Raw genomic sequence first — 20042 nt, 5'->3', positions numbered from 1 at the left:
GGTCTTTATTTAGAAATGCTTTTGTTCTGCCTTGATTTCTTCCAGGAATGTTTTTGTTTCAAATGGAAGTTTGCCGTTACCTCTGGCTATTTATGTCCCTGATCATGTTTTGTATTGTCTGCAATCCACAACATTGTATTAATTGAACCAAGTGGCTGAAAAGTCTATTATACTGCTTTAACCCTGGGTGTGGAAACAACAATGATAGGAGAGCCTGTGAAACAACAGCTATAATAAGCTTGTTAGCTGTCTGTTCAGTTGTCAAATCATATTTATTTCCTCTTAAATAGGTGTGGGACAAATATTGATACATAATCATATCACATTACTTTCTTTTGTGATGTGTTATCGAAACAAATTTGCCAAACATTGAAAGGCCTATTTATTAAGGGGGCAATATGTAAGAGATGCAGTTGAAAACATTCAAAGATTAACCTAATTACCAACAGAATGTAAAGAAATAACAGTATGTAGAATGGTGTAGACAGGTTTATGATACTTTCATGTTTTGTTCAGCAAGATAATCTTCACAGATAAACATGACTGTTGTGATTTACATATAAACGTATATTAAATCCCTATTAGTAAAAAAGTTTACGTTAAGCTATAAACAGAATAAATTGTGGTTGCATGATTTAAACGTCGCCACCACTAAACGTCTCATTACCCAGTTACTATACACATTTTCTATAAATTGATCAATCTTTAAGTTGTTAAGTAAGTTTGTAACTAAAGTCGACCTGTAAAGACGGACTAGTCAGTAGATGCACCTCTGAGATCAGGGTTTAATGTCCCTGACATCTTCTGTAGTCTCATTTAGCCACTTGATAGCAACTGCCGTTTTGAAGACAAGTAATCATCTTATTATTAAATGTAATGATGTATTTTATGTCGTTGAACAAAACGTGTTAATATCTTAAGCCTTGGGTAACCACAGACCTTATAACGGGCATGGAACGGAGAACCCATTTAAAAACCCCATTGAATTTTAGACGAGGGAACCGGAAGTGCGGATATGCTAACTGATTTCTGGGTTACACACCACTCAGTCTGGATTCTAGGCTCTTTTTTTTGTACATTGCATTGAATAATTACATTCATATTTCCTGTTTATTGCCACTGTTGAGGTATTTTGAAAAAAATGTTTACAAAATTCTGTTACATATTGACATTACCTTGAGTTATTGTGAATTCTCCTGCAATAACGTTATATCGCCAAATCTGCTGTATTGTGACACCCTCATTATCCTCGTCCACTATCAAAGCTACATAATTAGTTGTAATTATCTAAATAGTTCGGTAATTGACCACCTGTTCTGTGTTGAGCCCGACAACGGAGCCGTGTTTCCTCCCAGTCCGTCCGCAGCTCCCACACAGACACCAGCTGTGGGTTAGCGTCACACAGTGGCGACCAGCAGGAGGAGGATGGAGATGCCGGAGGAGTAATTAACGACAAAACATCGACTTGTGGCGTTTCCCCCTGAACATTAACAGCGACAGACACACGATGTGAGTACGAACAGATGATTTATTAACCGGAAAATGTAAAATTAGCTCGGTTTTAGTCAACGTTTAGCAGCTAACGTCGACGCTGAGCTGGCCGTTTGCTGCTGGATCCTAACGGAGGTAACGTTAACGCTAACGTTACTGCATTTCTGGACATTAATCTGGTGTTTCACACGGTTTTTACGGTTTGTCTCGACTGTTGTCTGCGGTTATGTTCGTAACTCGCTTCAGCCACACGTTAAATGAGCTGTCGTTGTGTGAATATCAACCAGCTGCTCGTAAACGTTTTGCAGTGGCTCAATTCGAGAAGGGTCCCGTGATGTGAAAACCGCCGTCCAGCATATAGCCGCGTCCCACGCCCTTGTTTTGTGACAGCTAGCGTTCAAACGTCACAGTTTAAGGCGACGAAATCGTGAAAACACTCGGTAGATGTGACGTATATATGCAGTAAAGCGTCTACATCGTTATGAGTTAATGTTCGTATCACGTTTGCTGGCTAACGATTTCGCCCTCGCTGGATGTAGCTATGAGTGGAAAATAAGCGAATTGGGAAGTAGACGGAGCCCAAACCGTGCTCCGTTATGTGGTAATGTGGCTTTGTTTTCAAATGAATCGAGTTACGAGGTGCTTTTATAACCGGTGAATATACCTGTCAAAACGTCACGTAACTAAAAATCCACTGCAAGTTGTATATACCTGTTTTGTTTTTGTTTTTTTTTTGCTTTACTTTAACAAAATGTCACCGATTTTTAGCTGTGAACACAGCTAGATTAGACTTGACTCAATGCTGATGATTTGTAATGTTAGCTAACAGCGCATGCATATGATCAGTATGTTTGTAAAATAGTATGCAGGTTATTTTGCCAGCAATGTTTATTAGTTAGAGCCGAGAAGGTTGCTGGTTTAGCTTCTAATATATGCTGTTTTTTATTTAATGAGTCGTCGTCTTAATGCAACCCTGCAAGACTTAAAGGAGCACTATGCAGTTGTGTAGTGTTTTAATATTAACAATATTAATGAGTTAATAATACAAACTCTTAAATATTTATGTTTTCCGTAAGTGAATAAACAAGTTGTTTGTCAGAGGAAAATGAGGTCGTCAGAACACGGAAAGGTGGCAGGGTCTGCCACATATAAACAAAGTATGAGGCCGTGTTGTCCTTTAAGGTCGGTTTGTTTATTCAGTCATGAAAACAAATAGCATTGTTTAGTTTTGTTTAAGCACAAAAAGAATCGGCCTATGAAGATCTTTTTCTTCTGATTAATATGTCTTCCCCAGAACAAGGTAGGTAGTGCACCTTTTAAAGGAAATGCGAAGTTGTGAAGTTGCAACCATCTAATTTTTGTGCTCGAAAATGAATGAAATTGCCACTGAAATACATTTGGAAGAAATTAGCTTAACATGAAAAAAGATTACCCATTTACAGACAAAATTATTAACTATAAAAATGCAACCATTCCAGTCATTTATCTTAATCCTATTTATTCATTTTTTAAATCTGGTTCAGGCTTCTCAAATGGGAGCACCTGCTGCTTCTCTTTGTTTTAATTCAGTGCAAACTTATTATCTGTTTACAAAAACTTTACAAGGGTCATTATTAACTGTCTGCTGATTTCTCACAGGCCAGATAATTAATTAGTACTGAAAGTAATTATAAATTTTAATTTGAGGACTAGTTTTAAAAACGGCCTCCTTATCAGTTTGTTCCAGCTGCTGAGCATCACCTCCTGCCCATGGACAGCGTGTTTTCTCTGATTAATAAATGCCAATCACTTTCTTCTCTTCCAGTGAGATGTTTCAAGCCACAGAGCTGAATACCAGACTGCCTTCTACAATCAAGAGATAGCCAGTCTACCAGATGGAGACCCTGGAGGAATGACAAAGTATCTTCCCCCTTGGGTGACGCACCGACAGTCTGAGAAAATGCACTGGGCCGGTGGGTACGTTTTTGTGGTCCTGGCGTCCCTTATCGCCTCTCACACCGCCGGGGCCTTATCGTTTGACACGGATGGAAACCGCACGGATAACGGCAATGTGACAGACGGCGGATTTGTCCCAGTTGTGTTCACTAAAGTAAACCAGATAATTGCCCGGGAGGGTAGCTGCGCGCTGATTGATTGCAATGTCACCGGAGAACCGGCCCCCAGTGTTCAGTGGTTCAACTCCCACGGAGACCGCCTGGACACGGAGACGAACGGTAAGACTGAGTGTACTGTTACTTTAAACCTGGTTTCCTGTTATCTTTGTCACCAGCACTGCACGTCGATCAGTTATTATTTAATGAGCAGCAAATGCAGATCAGTGGCGGGTTTGTTATTTACTATAAATAAGGCTTATGAAACTTTAGAATTTAAATGAATTTCAGTTTTATTAAACATTTAAACAATAGCCTCACATATTAGATATATAACATTTTGTGTATTAAACAGCCACTATGCTGTTTTTCGCCGAATGTCTTATTTCAGAAAAGTGCTCTGCTTTATTTGATCATTTTGTTGAAATTGGTCTTTATTTAAGGTGAGGTTGCGGACCTCTGCTGGACCTGTTCCCCTCAGCCAGCTCAGTGTGCGATCACATCGTTCATGCACAGCATTTCAAAACTTCCAGAGTTAGCTGGGTGGCAATTTTAAAGATATGGGTTGGTACACACATAAAAATAGCCTCACATCCATCAGAGTAGTAGTGGCTCAGTGAACCATTAGTTTGAGTTGCAGAAACGAACCTGGACACTGCTGGTTTTGGAAAAGGCTTGAGGAATCTGCACTCTACTGAACTGAGTGTATAATATGGATACAAAAATCCTCTGTCATTGTTAGTTTACTTTGCGATGGCAGTATATGTTGTGATACAGTAAAATTAGTGAGAGAAAGGACAGAGAAACTGATTATGGGTCAAAACCTCAGAATCTATGAATCAAAAGTGCGTTTGTCCTTAATGAACCGTTTTTATCTGAGCTTTATAACATGAGCTCTCCTGTGGGCGACGCTCCCTAGTATTCACTAAAGAGGTGATAGGCAGATGATACTTGCACCGAACATGCCTGAAAAAACAGAAGTAGTAACCAGTTGACATTTTCCAGGATGTTTTGATTTGAGGAGCAAATGTGGAAAGAATGAGCGCCTCTCTGAGGTGTTTACATGCTGTGACACAGGGAAATTGGACAATGTTGTGTCCTCTTGATGCTTTGATGCTCATAAAGACAAAACAACAGTCACAGGTGTTTTAATGGACATCATACACTACAGAGAGCGTGTCATCGGCCTCTTTTAGGACAGAAAAAGTACTCGAGGGCACACAGATGTTGCATGATAATGGCAGTTAACCCTCCAGACGAGAGAAAAAAAGGGAAGACCAAAAAGACAAAACAGGAAGTGAATACCTGGTAGACTAGTGTTGATCCTTCAAGTCTGAAATGCAGCAGACGTTTCTCTTTGAATCTTTCATCAGTTTGAAACCTGACTTCTGAACACTAAGTCTGAGCGGCCTTTTAGTTCCTGAAGGAAATTCGACTATAGTCTCACACATCATGTCTGGCCGCAACTATTTTCTTGCTCTGATGGACATCATTTGCCAATTAGATTCAGGGAATCGTTTAAACAGTCGTTTTTCATTCAAGCAATCTGTGTGTGAACACTGTGCAGGAATGCAGAGTGAAGGGTTGTTTTGATGCTTCTCCTGAGCCGACCTGTTGAAACCTGCCGTCAGATAGCAGCGGCAGAGTTGTTATTATGGCCCACAAGCCCAGAGCGCCGTCTGTAGCCTCACAGAGCTTCTGCCCTGCGTCACACACGCAAGTACAATTAGGACAGACTTCCACCACAGCTCGCTGATAAACAGTAACCTGCCCTGGCTGGTTTCCTCTTCATATATCTATTACTGCTTCTGACTCAGTGTAGTATTGGGCAGCACATCAATCACGTCACATGATCTGGTGGTGGAGGTAAAATTAGAAAATCTCGCTCTCGCACGTAAAGGCGGAAGGGCGGGACGCTGCTACATTTCCTGACCAGCCATTAATCTGCTCCAGGGGATACCAGTGTGGGAAAGTGATCGTAAAAAGGCGGCAGAAATGTTTTCACGGCCTCTTACAGACTTCAGAGATGCCCTCTGTGCTATCTCCGTCTTCTCTCCCACACAGTAGAGACGGCCAGTAGTTGAGGAGGAGTTGCGGATGATCTCACTGAGAGTTTGCTGCAGAAATTGCCAACACATTTACATCACATTTAAATATGGTTGTTATCAGCCCTGGGTAAATATAATAAGTATATGGCCTTTCCGAGAGTGTATGTTTACATTAGCTACTGAGTGGTTGGGATTTTCTTGTTCGTTTTTTCCTATTGCACCGTACTGTGACTTCTGTGTACCGTTATATCCCAACTAGTGGGTTTTATTTTTTGCCACAGAGCGGCATTATATATTTTAAATATGAGGTAAGATCATTATAGTAAACACGGACACTGTAGTTTAATTGACCTGCTATTGTACATATTCACTAGAAAAAAATCAAAAGAAAATAGTTGCAGGAAGGCTACCAAAGAAAAAATAATCTATATTAGTGATCTGTTTTTAAAATGTATTTTCTTGATTTGAAAGAAATTCAAACGTTGTAGAGTACTGAGAGACAAACTAATCTTTTTTTTTCGTTTTGGTCTTTGTCGACAATAAGAAAAATATATAAAAAATGACAGCTTTGTCCTTGAAAATGTAAATAAAAATCAATCAGGAAACAATTTAAATTCTATCTACCTACAGTACATTGTTCTCAGGTACAAACCATTGGCAGCTTTAACAAAAACCTTAGACACTGAATCTATTTAAGGAAATGGTTTGACATTTTGGGAATTTAACTTTGACACCACTCACGTCTGTCTGTTTAAATATGAAGCAAAAGCAGGCAACCATGTTAGCTTAGGTTAGCATAAATGCTGAAAATAGACGGCAAGCTCAAAATCAACAAAATAGTAATAAACACATTTATGTTTAATTACTTAAATCCTTACTTAAACTGAAGGGTAACAAGGACTATTCTCAGTTGTGCTGAGGGTTTTGTGCTGGACTGTTTCTCAGCAGAGGCTTGGCTACAAAATACTCCTGGCTGTAACATTTTTTAAACAGGATATTTATTATTTTATTTAAATGTATTTCCAGTCTGAATGCTAAGCTAAGCAGCTGCTGCAGACAGACATGAGATGGTTATTGATCGTCTTATCTAACTCTCCATCTACTCCTCAAAATGTGGAACTGTGTCTTTGAACTGCAGAAAGGCTTCATACAGGCCAATCAATTAAACTACCTCATCCCCTGATAAGAACTGATAACCAGAGCAAATAATGAGAGCAAAATGCTCTGATTGGTGCATTTAAAGCTATTTGAATTATACTTACCTTGATGTCCACGAGTTACTGGTTAACTCACCTTGTTACAGCCTTTGTTCGAAAGTTATTGTCTGCTTGTTTAAGCCAATAAGGTCATATAATTGGTTGATATAATGATAACCACACTGTGAAAACACAGAGGCGCTGTTGGAAGATGGCAAATAAAGGAACATTTAGGAGCTCCTCTGGGTGCCTGAGCTCCCGAGCACCCACATAATCAGCGCCTTTATGACTTGACAGAGAAAACACAGTTGTTTATGTAGACCTGCACTTGAAGCATCTTACACTACCGGAAAATGTTTTTTTTTCCAGATTTGACAACAGTCCTTAAAATCAAGAGTTTAATTAAATCGGGCCGCTTACATTTTTTATTTAGTATCTTTTGTATTTTGGGCAAACTGACCCTTTAATCATGTTTTAATGCTTGTTTTTTTGGAGCCATCCCAACATGCAAATCCATAGTTCTTGTTTTTGTTAGTCAAATCTGAGCACACCGCAGTCAGGATGCCTGCTTATACGCTCTCCTTCCTGAACTCAACTCTTAACACGGATAAAAGCTGTGTTCAAAACCATCAGCTGACTAATCTGATATCAAACATACATCAGACACTAACACGGCACATATAAGGGGAAGATGAGCACAGATGGAGGCTCAGTGTGCGCTGCCGCTTTAAGGACTCTCATAAACAAATTGCTGCTTTGCTTGCAGTCACTTGTTTTATACTGTTTTATAAATACGCGTGCCAAAACAATGTGTTCTTTTGAGCCGTCAGACTCCATAAATAAGAGTTACGACAGTGCAGAAGTACAAATCTGAGTAAGCAAGTTCCTGTTGGAAAGCAGCTGCAGAGGAGAGTTTACTGTGGATCCACTCGGCAGAGGAACAGATGCATTAAGAGGATTTTCAGGGTTTTAAACTTTGACCGCAGAGTGAGTTAGTGGGCAAACCGCATATTTAGTGTCAGGGAATAATCGTGTTTTTTAAAACAGGTCAGCAATAGAGCTCAACAGTGACCGCCCACTTTTTCAACGGCTCCGGTTCTGGAAGTGAATTTGCCATTCATTTACCCCATTGATGTTTCATAAAATCCTTATATAAAGAGTTTTAGGCCTGGAACCAAGCCAATTAGCTAGGAGATTAATCGTGACCATAAAACATTTAATTTGGTGCAAAAAAAATGTTGGAAAACGGAGAGAAAAGCAAAGGTACAAGACTGTGTACATAATTATCTTAAGAGTAAAGGAACTACTCATCCCATAAACCATTGCGAATGTAACAGCGACGTCTCTGATTGGTGGAGCTCGCTGTTACCATGTAAATGTTTACCGAACCCGCAAATTTCATGTTCGGGTGAACCCTTAATAAATTCTTCTCCTCATCACTAAATAAACGCAGTAGGTCAGAAAGTGAAATCATGGTCGCTCTGTGGTAAACGATAGTAGAGTTCAGTGTTAGCAGTAACTAGCTAACATGAAATTCGCCGGTTTGGTAAACAGTTCCATGGCTGCTCCACCAATCAGAGACATCGCTGTTGCACTATAGGATTGTGGGTAGTGTAGTACTTCTCCATGACATCGCGAATAAAACATGTTTTTCTCAAAACAAGATTGATATCATATGGACTTGTGACAATAATCAAAATCTATATGCAGAATATGAATGGCATTTTCACTTCCGGAACCTCACTGTTGAGCTCTCCATCCTTTTATCATCTTTTTTTTTTTGGTCTTTTTTACCAAATTGTGTTTAGCGTTTACAGAAAGCTTGCATAATCAAGCATGTTAAAACACAAGATGCCAGACATAAGCATGTGTGGAAAATACAGAAATCTAGTCCGCACACTTGATATTCCATCCCTGCCCACATACTTCCATGCATCCAACCCTAACCCGTAATAGCATTACAGAGACATGAAATGAATATGGGTATATATCAAACACAGTATGCACCAATGAGATGTGCAAGAATGAAAAAAATAAATACATAAATTGAACAGTGTACAAAACAATCCCTCCCCTGTCATTGCCAGAGTACTAGTCATAGCATAAGATCACTGTTATACCAAAAGCCTGCGCTAGGAGTGAGTAAGAAGTGTGCAACATAGTTCAGCTGTACTCAAGGGCCAAGCCTTTACAGGGTCTGGAATGCTTTTAGGAAGGGACCCTCATTTTCTGGAACTTCTTATTTGATTGCTAAAGTGAGTATCTAATTTTCTCCAGTTTTAAGAAGGACATGATGTCTTCCAGCCATTGTGTATGAGTGGGAGGGAAAGTATCCTTCCACCTGAGCAGAATTGCTCGTCGAGCCAGAAGGGAGGCAAAAGATGAAATGCGTTGCTTTGCTATACACAGACCTGCCAACCTGTACGCATTTTGCGTAGCAATTACGCAATTTGACATCTAAATACGCTGGTACGACTCGCCCCTCTAAACTACGCAAAAAGCTGCGGACATGTGAGTTCTGTGGCAAATGTGCACCTGTGGTACTCATGTCTGACAACACGATGCAGCAGCGTGGTGAAGCAGTTTCTGCCAATCATTGTAGAAAAGCGGAGAATAACGAGTCTACCGAAGCTATAGCATAACATCCCCGCCCCCCTCCTCCCTGCCTCCTCCTGCCCTCTGCCTCCCTCTCCGTCCTCCGTTCCCCACTCCCTGCAGTTACCGCTTAAAAAGGTAAACTGTCTGTGTGTATGTGTGTGTCAGCGGACCTGCCAGCTTTTGTTAAATGTGAACCGTTAACGCGTAACGTTACTCTCAATGTGGAAACATTTGAGCCGAAGTCTAAGCGAAAAAAAGTAAAAAGATTTGCGAGGTGTCTTTACTTGGCAAATCTATTGATCATGTTCCCCTAATGACCCCATTGCATTATCAGAGAAAAAGAGAAAGAAGAGGCAGTGGTTCATCTGTGTGTGTGTGTGTGTGTGTGTGTGTGTGTGTGTGTGTGTGTGTGTGTATTTTAGCCTTTATATATATCCATTGTATATAAGGAGGAATGTGGGCCTGTATATAAGGAGGAATATGATTATTTATACAGTTTAAACATGTAGCCAACAAATCTTTTGCAGCAAGTTTTGCAACCACTGCCATGGCAGATGAGGGAGACGAAGACAGGGAGGGACAGGGCAGCAGACCTGCCAAAAAGAAGAGGGTCCATGTCCCCCAGAGGTTTTGGAATAAATATCAAGAACAGTGGTCATGCTCGGACCTGCATCTATATTTTCTTTATTAAAAAAGTATTGTTATCAAAAATATAGGTTTTATTGTTTTATTATAACCGATTTCCAGCCAGTGAATGGGGAAATTACTGCGTGCAAAGCAATGGAGTTGCAAAAGTCTGCGAAAAAAAGCCGCACAACACAAGTGGTACTCAAAATATTTTGAAAAGGTTGCCAGGTCTGTATACATAACTTTTTCTCCCCTTTCCATGACCCCAAACAGAGCAGTCAATGGGTTTGGTTCCAATTCAATGTTTAACACCCAAGAAAGTGTATGAAAAACTTCCCTCCAATATTTGTTAAGGCTGGAGCAGGACCAGTACATATGAATGAGAGAAGCTTCCGCATGTTTGCATTTGACACAGTATGGACTAATATCCGGGTATATGGAGGACAGCTTTGCTTTTGAAATATGAGCCCTGTGCACCACTTTGAACTGAATTAAACAGTGACTTGCACAGAGGGAGGTTGAATTAACCAATTTGAGTATGGAAACACAAGTATCCTCTGATAAAGAGAGACCCAAGTCTTCCTCCCATGCTGTTTTAGGCTTATCTGCTGGGGGCACTCCTAAGATCCAAAGAGCCGAATTTGGCCTGTTTTTAAGTGGAGAAAGGACAGTGTCAACAATGGTCAAGTCTGGCGATGTTATAGATCTGGAAGTCTGAGAGGGAACAAAATGCCTTGACTGAAGATACCTGAAAAAAATCTACTTAGGGAGGCTGAATTTTCTACTAAACTGCTCAAATTATGCCAAACTGTTGTTTATGAACAGACCTTTAAAATGCACAATACCTTTCCTGTGCCATTCTTGAAAGGCAGAATCCTGTCAGGATGCTTTGAAAAGACAGTTTGATGCAATGGGGCTTAGGAGAGAAAAGCTATGAAAACCAAAATACTTCCTAAATTGGGCCCAGATTTTTGGAGAATGTTTCACCACTGGGTTTCTGATTGGTTCAAGTGAGGGAAGTGGGAGTGAGGATCCAAAAATCATTTGACTGTAACTCCATCACCACCCAGTCAAGACAGTCAGGCTGGCCATAACAAGAGGACTAAAATGCAAGGCAGTGCAAGTTAGCAGCCCAATAATAAAAGTGAATGTTTGGAAGGGCCAGACCCCCTGTCACCTTGGTCTTTTGAAGATGAATCTTGTTCAAATGTGGTCGTTTACCCTGTCAAAAGTATGAAGAAATAACGGAGTCGAAAAGTTGAAAAAAGGATCCAGGGATAAAGAGTGGTAAGGCCTGGAAAAGGTACAGAAATTTAGGTAGAATGGTCATTTTGACTGAATTGATGCGACCCACAAGAGACATGGACAGGGGCGACCACTGTGTTAGGGTTTGTTTAGTTGGATTCAACAATGTGATAAGATTCTCTTGGAAAAGCTCTTTGTGCTTCCTTGTCACAGATATGCCCAAATAGGCACATTTGTTTTTCTTGATTGTAAAAAGGCAAACTGGTAATGTCTAAGGCATGTGTTTCATTGTTAATGAGGAAGAGCTCACTTTAATTGATTTTTATTTCATAGCCTGAAAGTTTACCGAACTAACGAAGCAGCGACAGAACAGGGGGTAATGAGGGTAATGGGGCGTAATAAAGTGAGACTTTATGCTCAATGTGAGCTCTCCAGATACCAGATATATCCTTGCAAGTGAGGGATGCTGTGGCAAGCGGTTCAGTAGCCACGTCAAAAAGCACGGGACTGAGGTAAATGGTAAATTAAAGGGTCTTGACCGTTGGGAGTTAGTAGGAATTGAGGCACCTGCCCTTGTTAAACTGGGATGTGCTTCTTCACTCCTATTTTATTCATCCAGGGGAAAAGTCAGACCATCAAACCCAAGTTGTAATAGACCGTAGATTTCTTTAGTGAGCAGTTGTTCTTGCTCACTGTGTTCGGTGTATTCATGAACTTTCTCTACGTCTTTCTCTAGGAGGGAAGTGGTGGCTGTTGGACGATGGCGTCCTCAACATCACCAGCATCGAGTTTGCAGACCGTGGGAAGTACACCTGCATGGCGTCCAACGTGCACGGCACCTCCAACTGCACGGTGACGCTGCGTGTTGTCTTCACCAACGGCGACATGGGCGTGTACTACATGGTGGTGTGTCTGGTCACCTTCACCATCATCATGGCCCTGAACATCACACGCCTGTGCATGATGAGCAGCCACCTGAAGAAGACGGAGAAAGCCATCAACGAATTCTTCCGCACCGAGGGCGCCGAGAAGCTGCAGAAGGCCTTTGAGATCGCCAAGCGTATCCCCATCATCACCTCGGCCAAGACGCTGGAGCTCGCCAAGGTGACGCAGTTCAAGACCATGGAGTTCGCTCGGTACATCGAGGAGCTGGCGCGCAGCATCCCGCTGCCGCCGCTCATCATGAACTGCCGTACCTTCATGGAGGAGATCCTTGAGGTGGTGGGAGTGGAGGAGATGAGGCACACCTTCGTCAGACAAGCGCCCGAGGGATGCCGCGAGGGTCCGAGCAGAGCCATCAGGGCGAGAGACGTCTTCACCATCCTGCAGGAGAGAGAGAGAGAGCGAGGGCGCGAGAGGGAACGCAGCGAATCCCCCGCCGGCGACTCGGACAACTCTTCTGTTCACGAACAGCCGCAACACATCGCCATCCAGGTGTCGGTCCACCCGCAGCTCGCTATCGGCGGTTACTGCGCAATCGAAGCTCCACCTCCACCAGAGAACGCTCCCCCCTCACCCTCACCCTCACCGCTGACTCCTCTTCACCACACGGAGCATCCCGAGGAGGAAGCTAACCCTGACCCTAACCCTGACCCTGACCCTGAACCTAACCCTGAGCCTGACCCTGAGCCTGAACCTGAGCCTCACCCTGACCAGGCCGCATCCGAACCAACTGAAGCTACTAAACCCCCTCCCTGCCAGGTGTCCTACGAGAGCAACGTGTGACGAAACAAACCAGAGGAGCGGCGAGTTATCCTGCTATGCATTTCCACTTGAAGAGAGGAAAAAGAAAAAAAAAAGGTCAACTAAACATTTTTAGTTTCACATTTTTGAAAGAAACAATCACATTTTTTTAATCTTTTCTGAACGGAACAATCTCTTGGAACCTTTGTAGGCTGAAGAAAAAAAAAAATCAGGAGGTTTTCAGACACTTGAGCGTTTCTCTCACTCTGGACTCTCATGCTTGAATGTAGACGGAAGGGGTCAGTCAGTATAATCGATAATGTAACAGGCAGCGAATTGTAAATGGACATTTCTTGTGTTGAGATTTTCATAGCTCTGATTATTATTTAATGATTTAGGGTACTTCACTCTGCAGGGGGTGGGGGAGAATTAACGATTCTTCAGTTTTTAGTTTCTTACAGTTCTCGGGTTTTTACGACTAACTCCAGAAATCTGCCTCAAGCTGCTCTTCATGTTGTTTTTAACAAACCATGAACGATCAGCTTCCTTTTATCTGCTCAAGAATTCACATCCAGCTACTGTTACAGCCGATCCGCTGTTATTGTACAATGTCCTGCTCACATAGAAATGCATGCTGGACTAGAAAAAAAAAAAAGATTTGAGAGTTTGGTGGCCATTTCATGATTGTATGGCCTTCATGTGTTTCTACAAAAAACAAAACAAAAAAACAAACAAACTAGTAGGCCAGGTAAATGTGTGTACAGTGTATTTCCTGATTGGGTCACACCTCTGGGTAGAGTTTTTGTCTTCTTTTCCTTTGAAATATTTTTAAGAGTATTATTATGATTATTATTATTACCCATCGTGGTGTGATTTTTGTTTCTCGGCTAGTTTAAGAATTTATTTTTGTCTTCTTCCTCGTCAATAGAGAGGAGGAGCTCGTTTCCTTCCACTGTTTCTAGATGTTTTTATTTAATCCCTGACCTGATCTCAGTATGATCTTGCTTCTGCAGAGGCTTTACAGTACAGTTGCGATTCTGCTGCATGTTGAAAGTGCGACAGTGGAGATGTTTGACATCTCTCTCTGGGACTTAAAGGACTCCTTCCTTCCTTCCTTCCTTTCGCTTGGCTAACGGTCCAGTCTGTGGCGGAGATGAACTGGATGCTGTCCTGCTTTTACCGGTGCTCTTGAGATGCCTCTTTTTTGTAGTGGAATAAAATGGAAGTGCTGTGTAAACTGGTTCCAAACCGTTTATTCTATGCTTATCTATGCTTAATCTCCTTTCTTACACAGCTGCGTTTTCTTTTTTGTTTGTTTTTTTTTGGCAACTTTTTTTGTCAAAACTTAATTGAAACATGAAAATATTCAGTGAAATTAGGACATTCTGGGTTTGCCATGAAAAGATAAGTACAAGTGTCTCAAATGTATATTTAAGCACAGTAGGCTACTTGAGTAAATGTACTTTGTTATTTTCTACACTCTGCTGTTCTCCAAAAATATTCTATAAAATTTGGAATTTGGTGAGACAGTGTCGCCGACTGAAGGCAGCAGGTGAACACAAAGAAAAAGGTCTGAGGCTGTTGACCGACAGAGCGGTGAATAATAGATGGTCTGTAACGGGACACGAGGAGGAGATGTGGAGCAGTACACCTCTTTCAGCCTTTGTCATCGTCTTTGAGCTACTTTTAAACTCTGAAGGCTTTTCGTTTCTTGATAAGGGCTGCCTGTGTTCAGGAAGTGGCGAGCAGAGAATCTCCGCCATCATACTCAGTCTTTAAAGTTTCTCCTAATCCACCCCAAACACTGATGATGGTGCAGATGAAGCAGGAGAACTGGTTTCCCTGGCTTTTAGTCTCAAAAGCAAATATCTTTAAAATATGGTTAAAAACTTGCGACATACTGAATCCTTCAAGCCGGTGTCTTTCAAAGTCTATGAGCAATAAGACACAAACTGTTTTTACAGGCGGAGTATGACAAACCAACAGGGGTAAACTGATCCTCATATGTAACAATGGTGAAATGATCCTTTAAAGATACACTGAAAAATGTAAGTGTCCCTATTTTTGGGAATGGAAAGGCATCAGATTTTCTGCAAATGTTTCCTAATTTAAGTCGTAAGCAAGTTAGCTCATTTCTGACATCCCTGCTTTTCTAAGTTTTATTTTGAAAAGTTTGGAAATATTTGGTAACAGCAGTGAGCAGATCGCCGAGAAAACAAACAAACAAAGAAAAAAACTCCACTCCAGATCAACTCATTGCACTTATGCTGGAGCTTTTAACTGCATCACACGGTCAGTTATCAAAGCAAGATTTCTCCTCAGTGTTGGCTTAAATATTGAGTTTTATTTTTCATTCTTGACCCTCGGAACGGCATCAAAATAAGCAACTTCATCCAGTGATGAAGACTACAAAATGTGGTCAAAAGCTAGCAAGAAAATGAATCTTGAGTTGATTTTATTTAACTTTTTTACGAAAGAAACACTTTTTTATCTGCCTGTCATGAGAATTACTTTTGTTGGATAACATATTGTTCCGGAGATGTTTTCGATAAAAGATATTATTTTAAAAACTAATTTTTGCCACAGATATAATGGTTATATGATAGCATATCAATGACAATTTTCTAGGAATATTATTACAAATTAAATAAAACCACACAGCCTAGAGAAAAAATAAAACAGGCACTGGCTCTTAACGATAGGTGCATGTAAACACAACGGGCAATACTGAGGTCAGCAGAAATGTTTGAGTTTGATAAATAAGATAAATGTGATGCGTCTGTAAAGTTCATTACTGTGACGCCTATTTTTATAATCCTTAAAGTAATAAATAATGTCTGATGTACCTTGTTGCTACCAGTGCCAAAAAATCACAGGACCCAACACGCTAAAAATGTGTGAAGAAGTTAGAATTTGTAAAAGAATCTGTGTGAAAAACCCCAAATAAAGACCCAAACAGCCACCATGTGCAACCTGAATATTTTCATCATTTTTAATTTAAAACAAAATTTAATCTTTTACATATTTTTGTTTTAAATGTACAATCAAACAATCAAATGTAATCATACATAAAATTCTCCATAATAATGCACAACTCTATCGAACACTATCCATAAATTAAAAACATAAAAAGGGAGAAAACATCGAGATCAGTATGAAATATAATGTTAGGCAACACCACTGGTTAACAGAGACGACGCCCTGCCGCCTGTCCGCCTGCAGCAGGACCGCCGCCGCAATGGACACAAGTACACAGGAACAAACCGACCTTCCCCTCTCTCTCTCTCTCTCTCTCTGTCGGTCTCTCTCTCTCTCTCTCACACACACTCTCTCACACACACACACACCAGCCTCTCAACATGTAAGGTGCTTCTGTTTGTCCCCCGCTTCACCCTCGCTTCATTCCCCTTCAAGGATCACGACACGTTACATGTTCTGAGGACAGAGGGAGGTGTTAGAGAATCAAACAGCGGTGTGAAAAGCCTAAAAACCTTCGTCAGGCACTTGGCAGACGTAGCAAGACTGGATCTCAGTTGTCCTTTGAGGTCATGAGATGATTGACTAAAGAGTTTAAAAAAAAGTTCCTTCAGACAAAAAAGCGCGACAGTTCATTCTTGAACGTGGAAACAGAAAATTAAGGTCCAGTTACAATCAGCACGTTGGCCCAAAAGTCTATGTCTTTGTCTTTAAGATTTTTATCTTTGTACAACTAGGCAGTTTTATTGGGAACATAGAGGACATAACATCACTGTTTGTTTTAAACGTTGAGGAGGGGTCACAAATTAAGAAAAAGTCATCTTGGCGTAATTAATCTACATTTTTTCACCTTATTTCTGCCTAAGAAAGTTTGGAAGAAGTTCTTCAGAGCAGAAGTATTTTGTGATTTGTTAAACATTAAAAAAAAACAAAAACAAACATCTACTGGTTAAAGCTTTTAGCTTTACGTTGGTTTGATCATTACGGTTCGAATGTGTGTTTTGGAGCGTAAAACAAGCAGTTAAGAGATGTCGGCATGGGAGATTTTCCCCAAATTATATATTTATAAAAAAAAGAGAATCAACCTTTCATATTCAAATTACTTATTACGGTTTAAACTTTGAAAGTCTCAGTCTGTCTTTGTTTGAACATTTAACCATATTTTGCATTTGTTTTTGTTGGTTTTGTCACAAGAAAGTTCCTGAAATGATTAATCATTGATGTGTTTATACAGCAACAGAAAAAAGGTCAAACATTTGCTGTCCAATTCAATTCAGTGTCGTTAACTCGGGCTGTTCTATAACACCGATTCCAAATAAAGTTGGGATGCTGTTGAAAATGTAAATAAAAACAGAAAACTATGATTTGAATATCCTTTTTGACCCCTACATAATTGAAAACAGTACAAAGACAAGATATTTAATGTTCAAAACTGATCAACTTTATTGTTTCTGTAAATATACACTTGTCGAATTTCAGCCTGCAACACAAGAAGTGAGACAGCGTCCCGAGTTTTTAGTGGGGTTGCACCAACAGTGGGCTCAAGTAAATCTAACTGAGTTAGTTTTAAAACTAGTTTTGTTTGTTTCTTTGAACGTCTAACAATCTTTTACTTTGGCTTTGGTTAGTTTTTCGAAAATCTTAATTACCTAAACTGTCCCGGTGCTTTAAAGGCGCACTCCGTAGTTTGGGAAAATAAATCAAAATTCGGAGAGATAACATTTACAAAATGTTCAAGTTAATAATACAAACTCAGAAATATCCATTTCTATATATTCAATAACAGAATAAACAGGAGGTCCTCACATGGTTTCGAGGTCCCCAGAACGCTGTCTGAAGTGAGAACGGCGGCTACTGAAAATATAAACGACGTAAAACAGGCTGAAATTGTATCGAGGACAGTTTGTTCATTAAGTCGTGAAAATCAACGAGTGACGATCGTTCTCTTCTGATAATAATTTCTTCTTCAAAACTACGTCGTGCACCTTTAACCTTCACCCATCTGCACACGATGCAGATTAAACCAAACACTACCGACTGTTTGGACACATGATTTGCTAGAAGTGTGACGTGGACGAGGTGTCAGATAAAATATCTCCTTATATTTTGAAAGACTTTGTTCGTGAGAGTCTTTGCTCAGGTGGTAAGTTTGTTGTGTGAGTTGGCTTCACATTTCTTACTGTTCTGAAAGACGTGGGCAGATTTCAGAAAAATAAAGTATAAAAACAAGACGCCTGGCATCAACGCCAGCTTTTAACCGATCACTTAAAACAGCGCAGATTTTCCAGTTTTGTTTCGCTTCAAGTCGTAAAAATGTGCTGATTATAGCGCGATCAAAGAGAACAACGACAAGAGCAGAAGAAGAAAAAAAGGAAATCTGATATATTTGTTTTCCTGTAACAGAGAACACTGAAGAACTCAGTCTGGACACTTCTTCCTTTTTTGTCTTGTTTCTTTTTTACTCGCACACTCGACCTGCCTTCACACTGAATGAATCAACGGGTGTGACACACACACACACACACACACACACATTCTCTCCCTCTCCCTCACACACACACATTCTCTCTCTCTCTCTCTCTCTCTCACACATACACACAAACACAAACACACACGCACACACATAGACGCACAAAGCTCAAGCTGGCTCAGAAGTGAAAACACACACTAACAAAAGATCTTCACTTTTTTTCCTTCTTGAAAGCAAACATTGTTTTGTTCTTGAAATACAGTACCCATCTATGTCCCTCTACCGCCCTCTCTCACTCTCCAACACACACGCATGCTTGTCATAGCCATGTCCTTCAGACCGACGTGCGCCGATGTGAACAGCCGTGTGCCGCGTGATCATGAGCTGCTGCCGTCGCCACGTGTTTCTCGGGGTGATGCGAGGTGCGAGCGCGTGTCCTCTCGGCTCCCGTGGTGACCTGGCTGGAATGTAGTGACACACACATGTTCTCACGCGCACACACATGTAATTCACAGGTAAACAATGTATTTTCTCTGGAGGACGGACAGGTTCTGGTGTGTGTGCGGGGGGAAAGGGGGGGGGGCCTGGAGGTTAAAGGTCCCTCATCGCGTCCCTTAATTCGGCGGTTCATTCTGACCTTTGACCTCAGCGGACACAACAGGTGAGGCACACGAAGAGTGCAAACGCGTGTTTTCTGTACAGCTTAGGGAGTCTTACTGTGTGTGTGTGTGCGTGCGTGAAGAGAGAGAGCATGCATGTTTGAGGTGAGTGCAGAAGTGTGTTTTTGTGATTTAGTGTGTGTGTGTGTGTGTGTGTGTGTGTGTGTGTGTGTAAAAAGTGCATTCCTCGTGTGTGTGTGCCTTTGACCCCGCGACCTCGCCGTGTCCTCAGCAGCCAGAACGTTAATAATAAAGTCTTTTTTTTTTTTACAAGTCCGTTCTCTCTCGCCGCCGGTTAAAGTCTCTGGGAGCCACAGGCGGTCGGCGAGGTTTCACCGTCTACAAAGCTCAAAACTAAAAAGAACACAAAAAAAAGGGTCCGAATGTCAGAGATTGGAGCCGTCCAGGAGGTGCACCTCCTCCTCCTCGCTGTCGTCTCCCCCTCCCCCCCGGCCGTCCTGGAAGGAGCGGATCAGTTGAACATGATGGACTCGGGATCTTGGTTTGCCATTTGAGCCATGTGACGCAGGATATCTTTTTTTGTGATAATACCAAGAAGCCGCCTGCAGAGGGAGACAAAGGAGAGGAGGAGAAGAGTGAGGAGGTGCTGGTGGTTCGCGGCAGGAGTGCAGGGGAGAAAAACATCGCCATGTTTTTGTTGGCCGGGCGGGAGTTTGATTCAAATTTTACTGGACGCGAATCGATAAAATCAATTTCTGGATTTTGGGCGAGCCAACAAAAACACGACTCCCTGAGGAGGCAAAAGTCAGCAGGAGGAGAGGAGGAGGAAGCGAGGGCAGGCGTGAAAAAGAGCGCCTCCTCTAACCGGAGAGCAGGGTGTCATTTCAGACGCTGCCTCTGCAGTTTTATGTTATCGCCCCGAGAAGCTGGTGAGAGGGAAGAAACTGGATCCTACGAGGAGACAGGAAGTGGTGAACAGGAAGTGGAGAAAAGTTTGA

The 20042-nt window shown here is 41.4% G+C and overlaps 2 protein-coding genes across 9 annotated transcripts in view; one reads left to right on the top strand and one right to left on the bottom strand.

The window, feature by feature from the left end:
- Positions 1-1323: 1323 nt before the first annotated feature.
- Positions 1324-14215, top strand: mfap3l (microfibril associated protein 3 like). Of its 2 annotated transcripts, none has more exons than XM_030430110.1 (3): positions 1324-1626; positions 3296-3704; positions 12032-14215. In XM_030430110.1, the coding sequence occupies exons 2-3, from the start codon at positions 3383-3385 to the stop codon at positions 13018-13020; spliced, it is 1311 nt and encodes a 436-aa protein (XP_030285970.1). In that variant the 5' UTR covers positions 1324-1626; positions 3296-3382; the 3' UTR covers positions 13021-14215. The 2 variants fall into 2 exon arrangements, with proteins under 2 accessions (XP_030285970.1, XP_030285968.1); XM_030430108.1 differs by having other exon boundaries at positions 1333-1509.
- A 1741-nt stretch (positions 14216-15956) lies between these two features.
- Positions 15957-20042, bottom strand: part of clcn3 (chloride channel 3) — a 38756-nt gene continuing 34670 nt past the window's right edge. For 6 of the 7 annotated variants that reach the window (XM_030430101.1, XM_030430104.1, XM_030430105.1 and 3 more), the window contains one exon: positions 15957-19646. In XM_030430101.1, the coding sequence (XP_030285961.1) occupies positions 19470-19646 (177 nt within the window). In that variant the 3' untranslated portion in view covers positions 15957-19469. The remainder of the gene's footprint in view (positions 19647-20042) is intronic. The other variant, XM_030430103.1, reaches the window with a different exon arrangement.

The sequence above is a fragment of the Sparus aurata genome, chromosome 10, assembly GCF_900880675.1.
Source record: "Sparus aurata chromosome 10, fSpaAur1.1, whole genome shotgun sequence".
In the NCBI taxonomy this organism is placed as follows: Eukaryota; Metazoa; Chordata; class Actinopteri; order Spariformes; family Sparidae; genus Sparus; species Sparus aurata.
Note: the sequence above shows the minus strand (reverse complement) of the source record. Positions and strands in the feature narration are given on the sequence as shown.

Excerpts from the sequence above, each read along its gene's own strand:
- mfap3l (XM_030430110.1), top strand. The coding sequence starts at position 3,383 with ATGACAAAGTATCTTCCCCCTTGGGTGACGCACCGACAGTCTGAGAAA. Across the intron at positions 3,705-12,031 it reads CCTGGACACGGAGACGAACG|GAGGGAAGTGGTGGCTGTTG; the intron begins GTAAGACTGAGT and ends GTCTTTCTCTAG.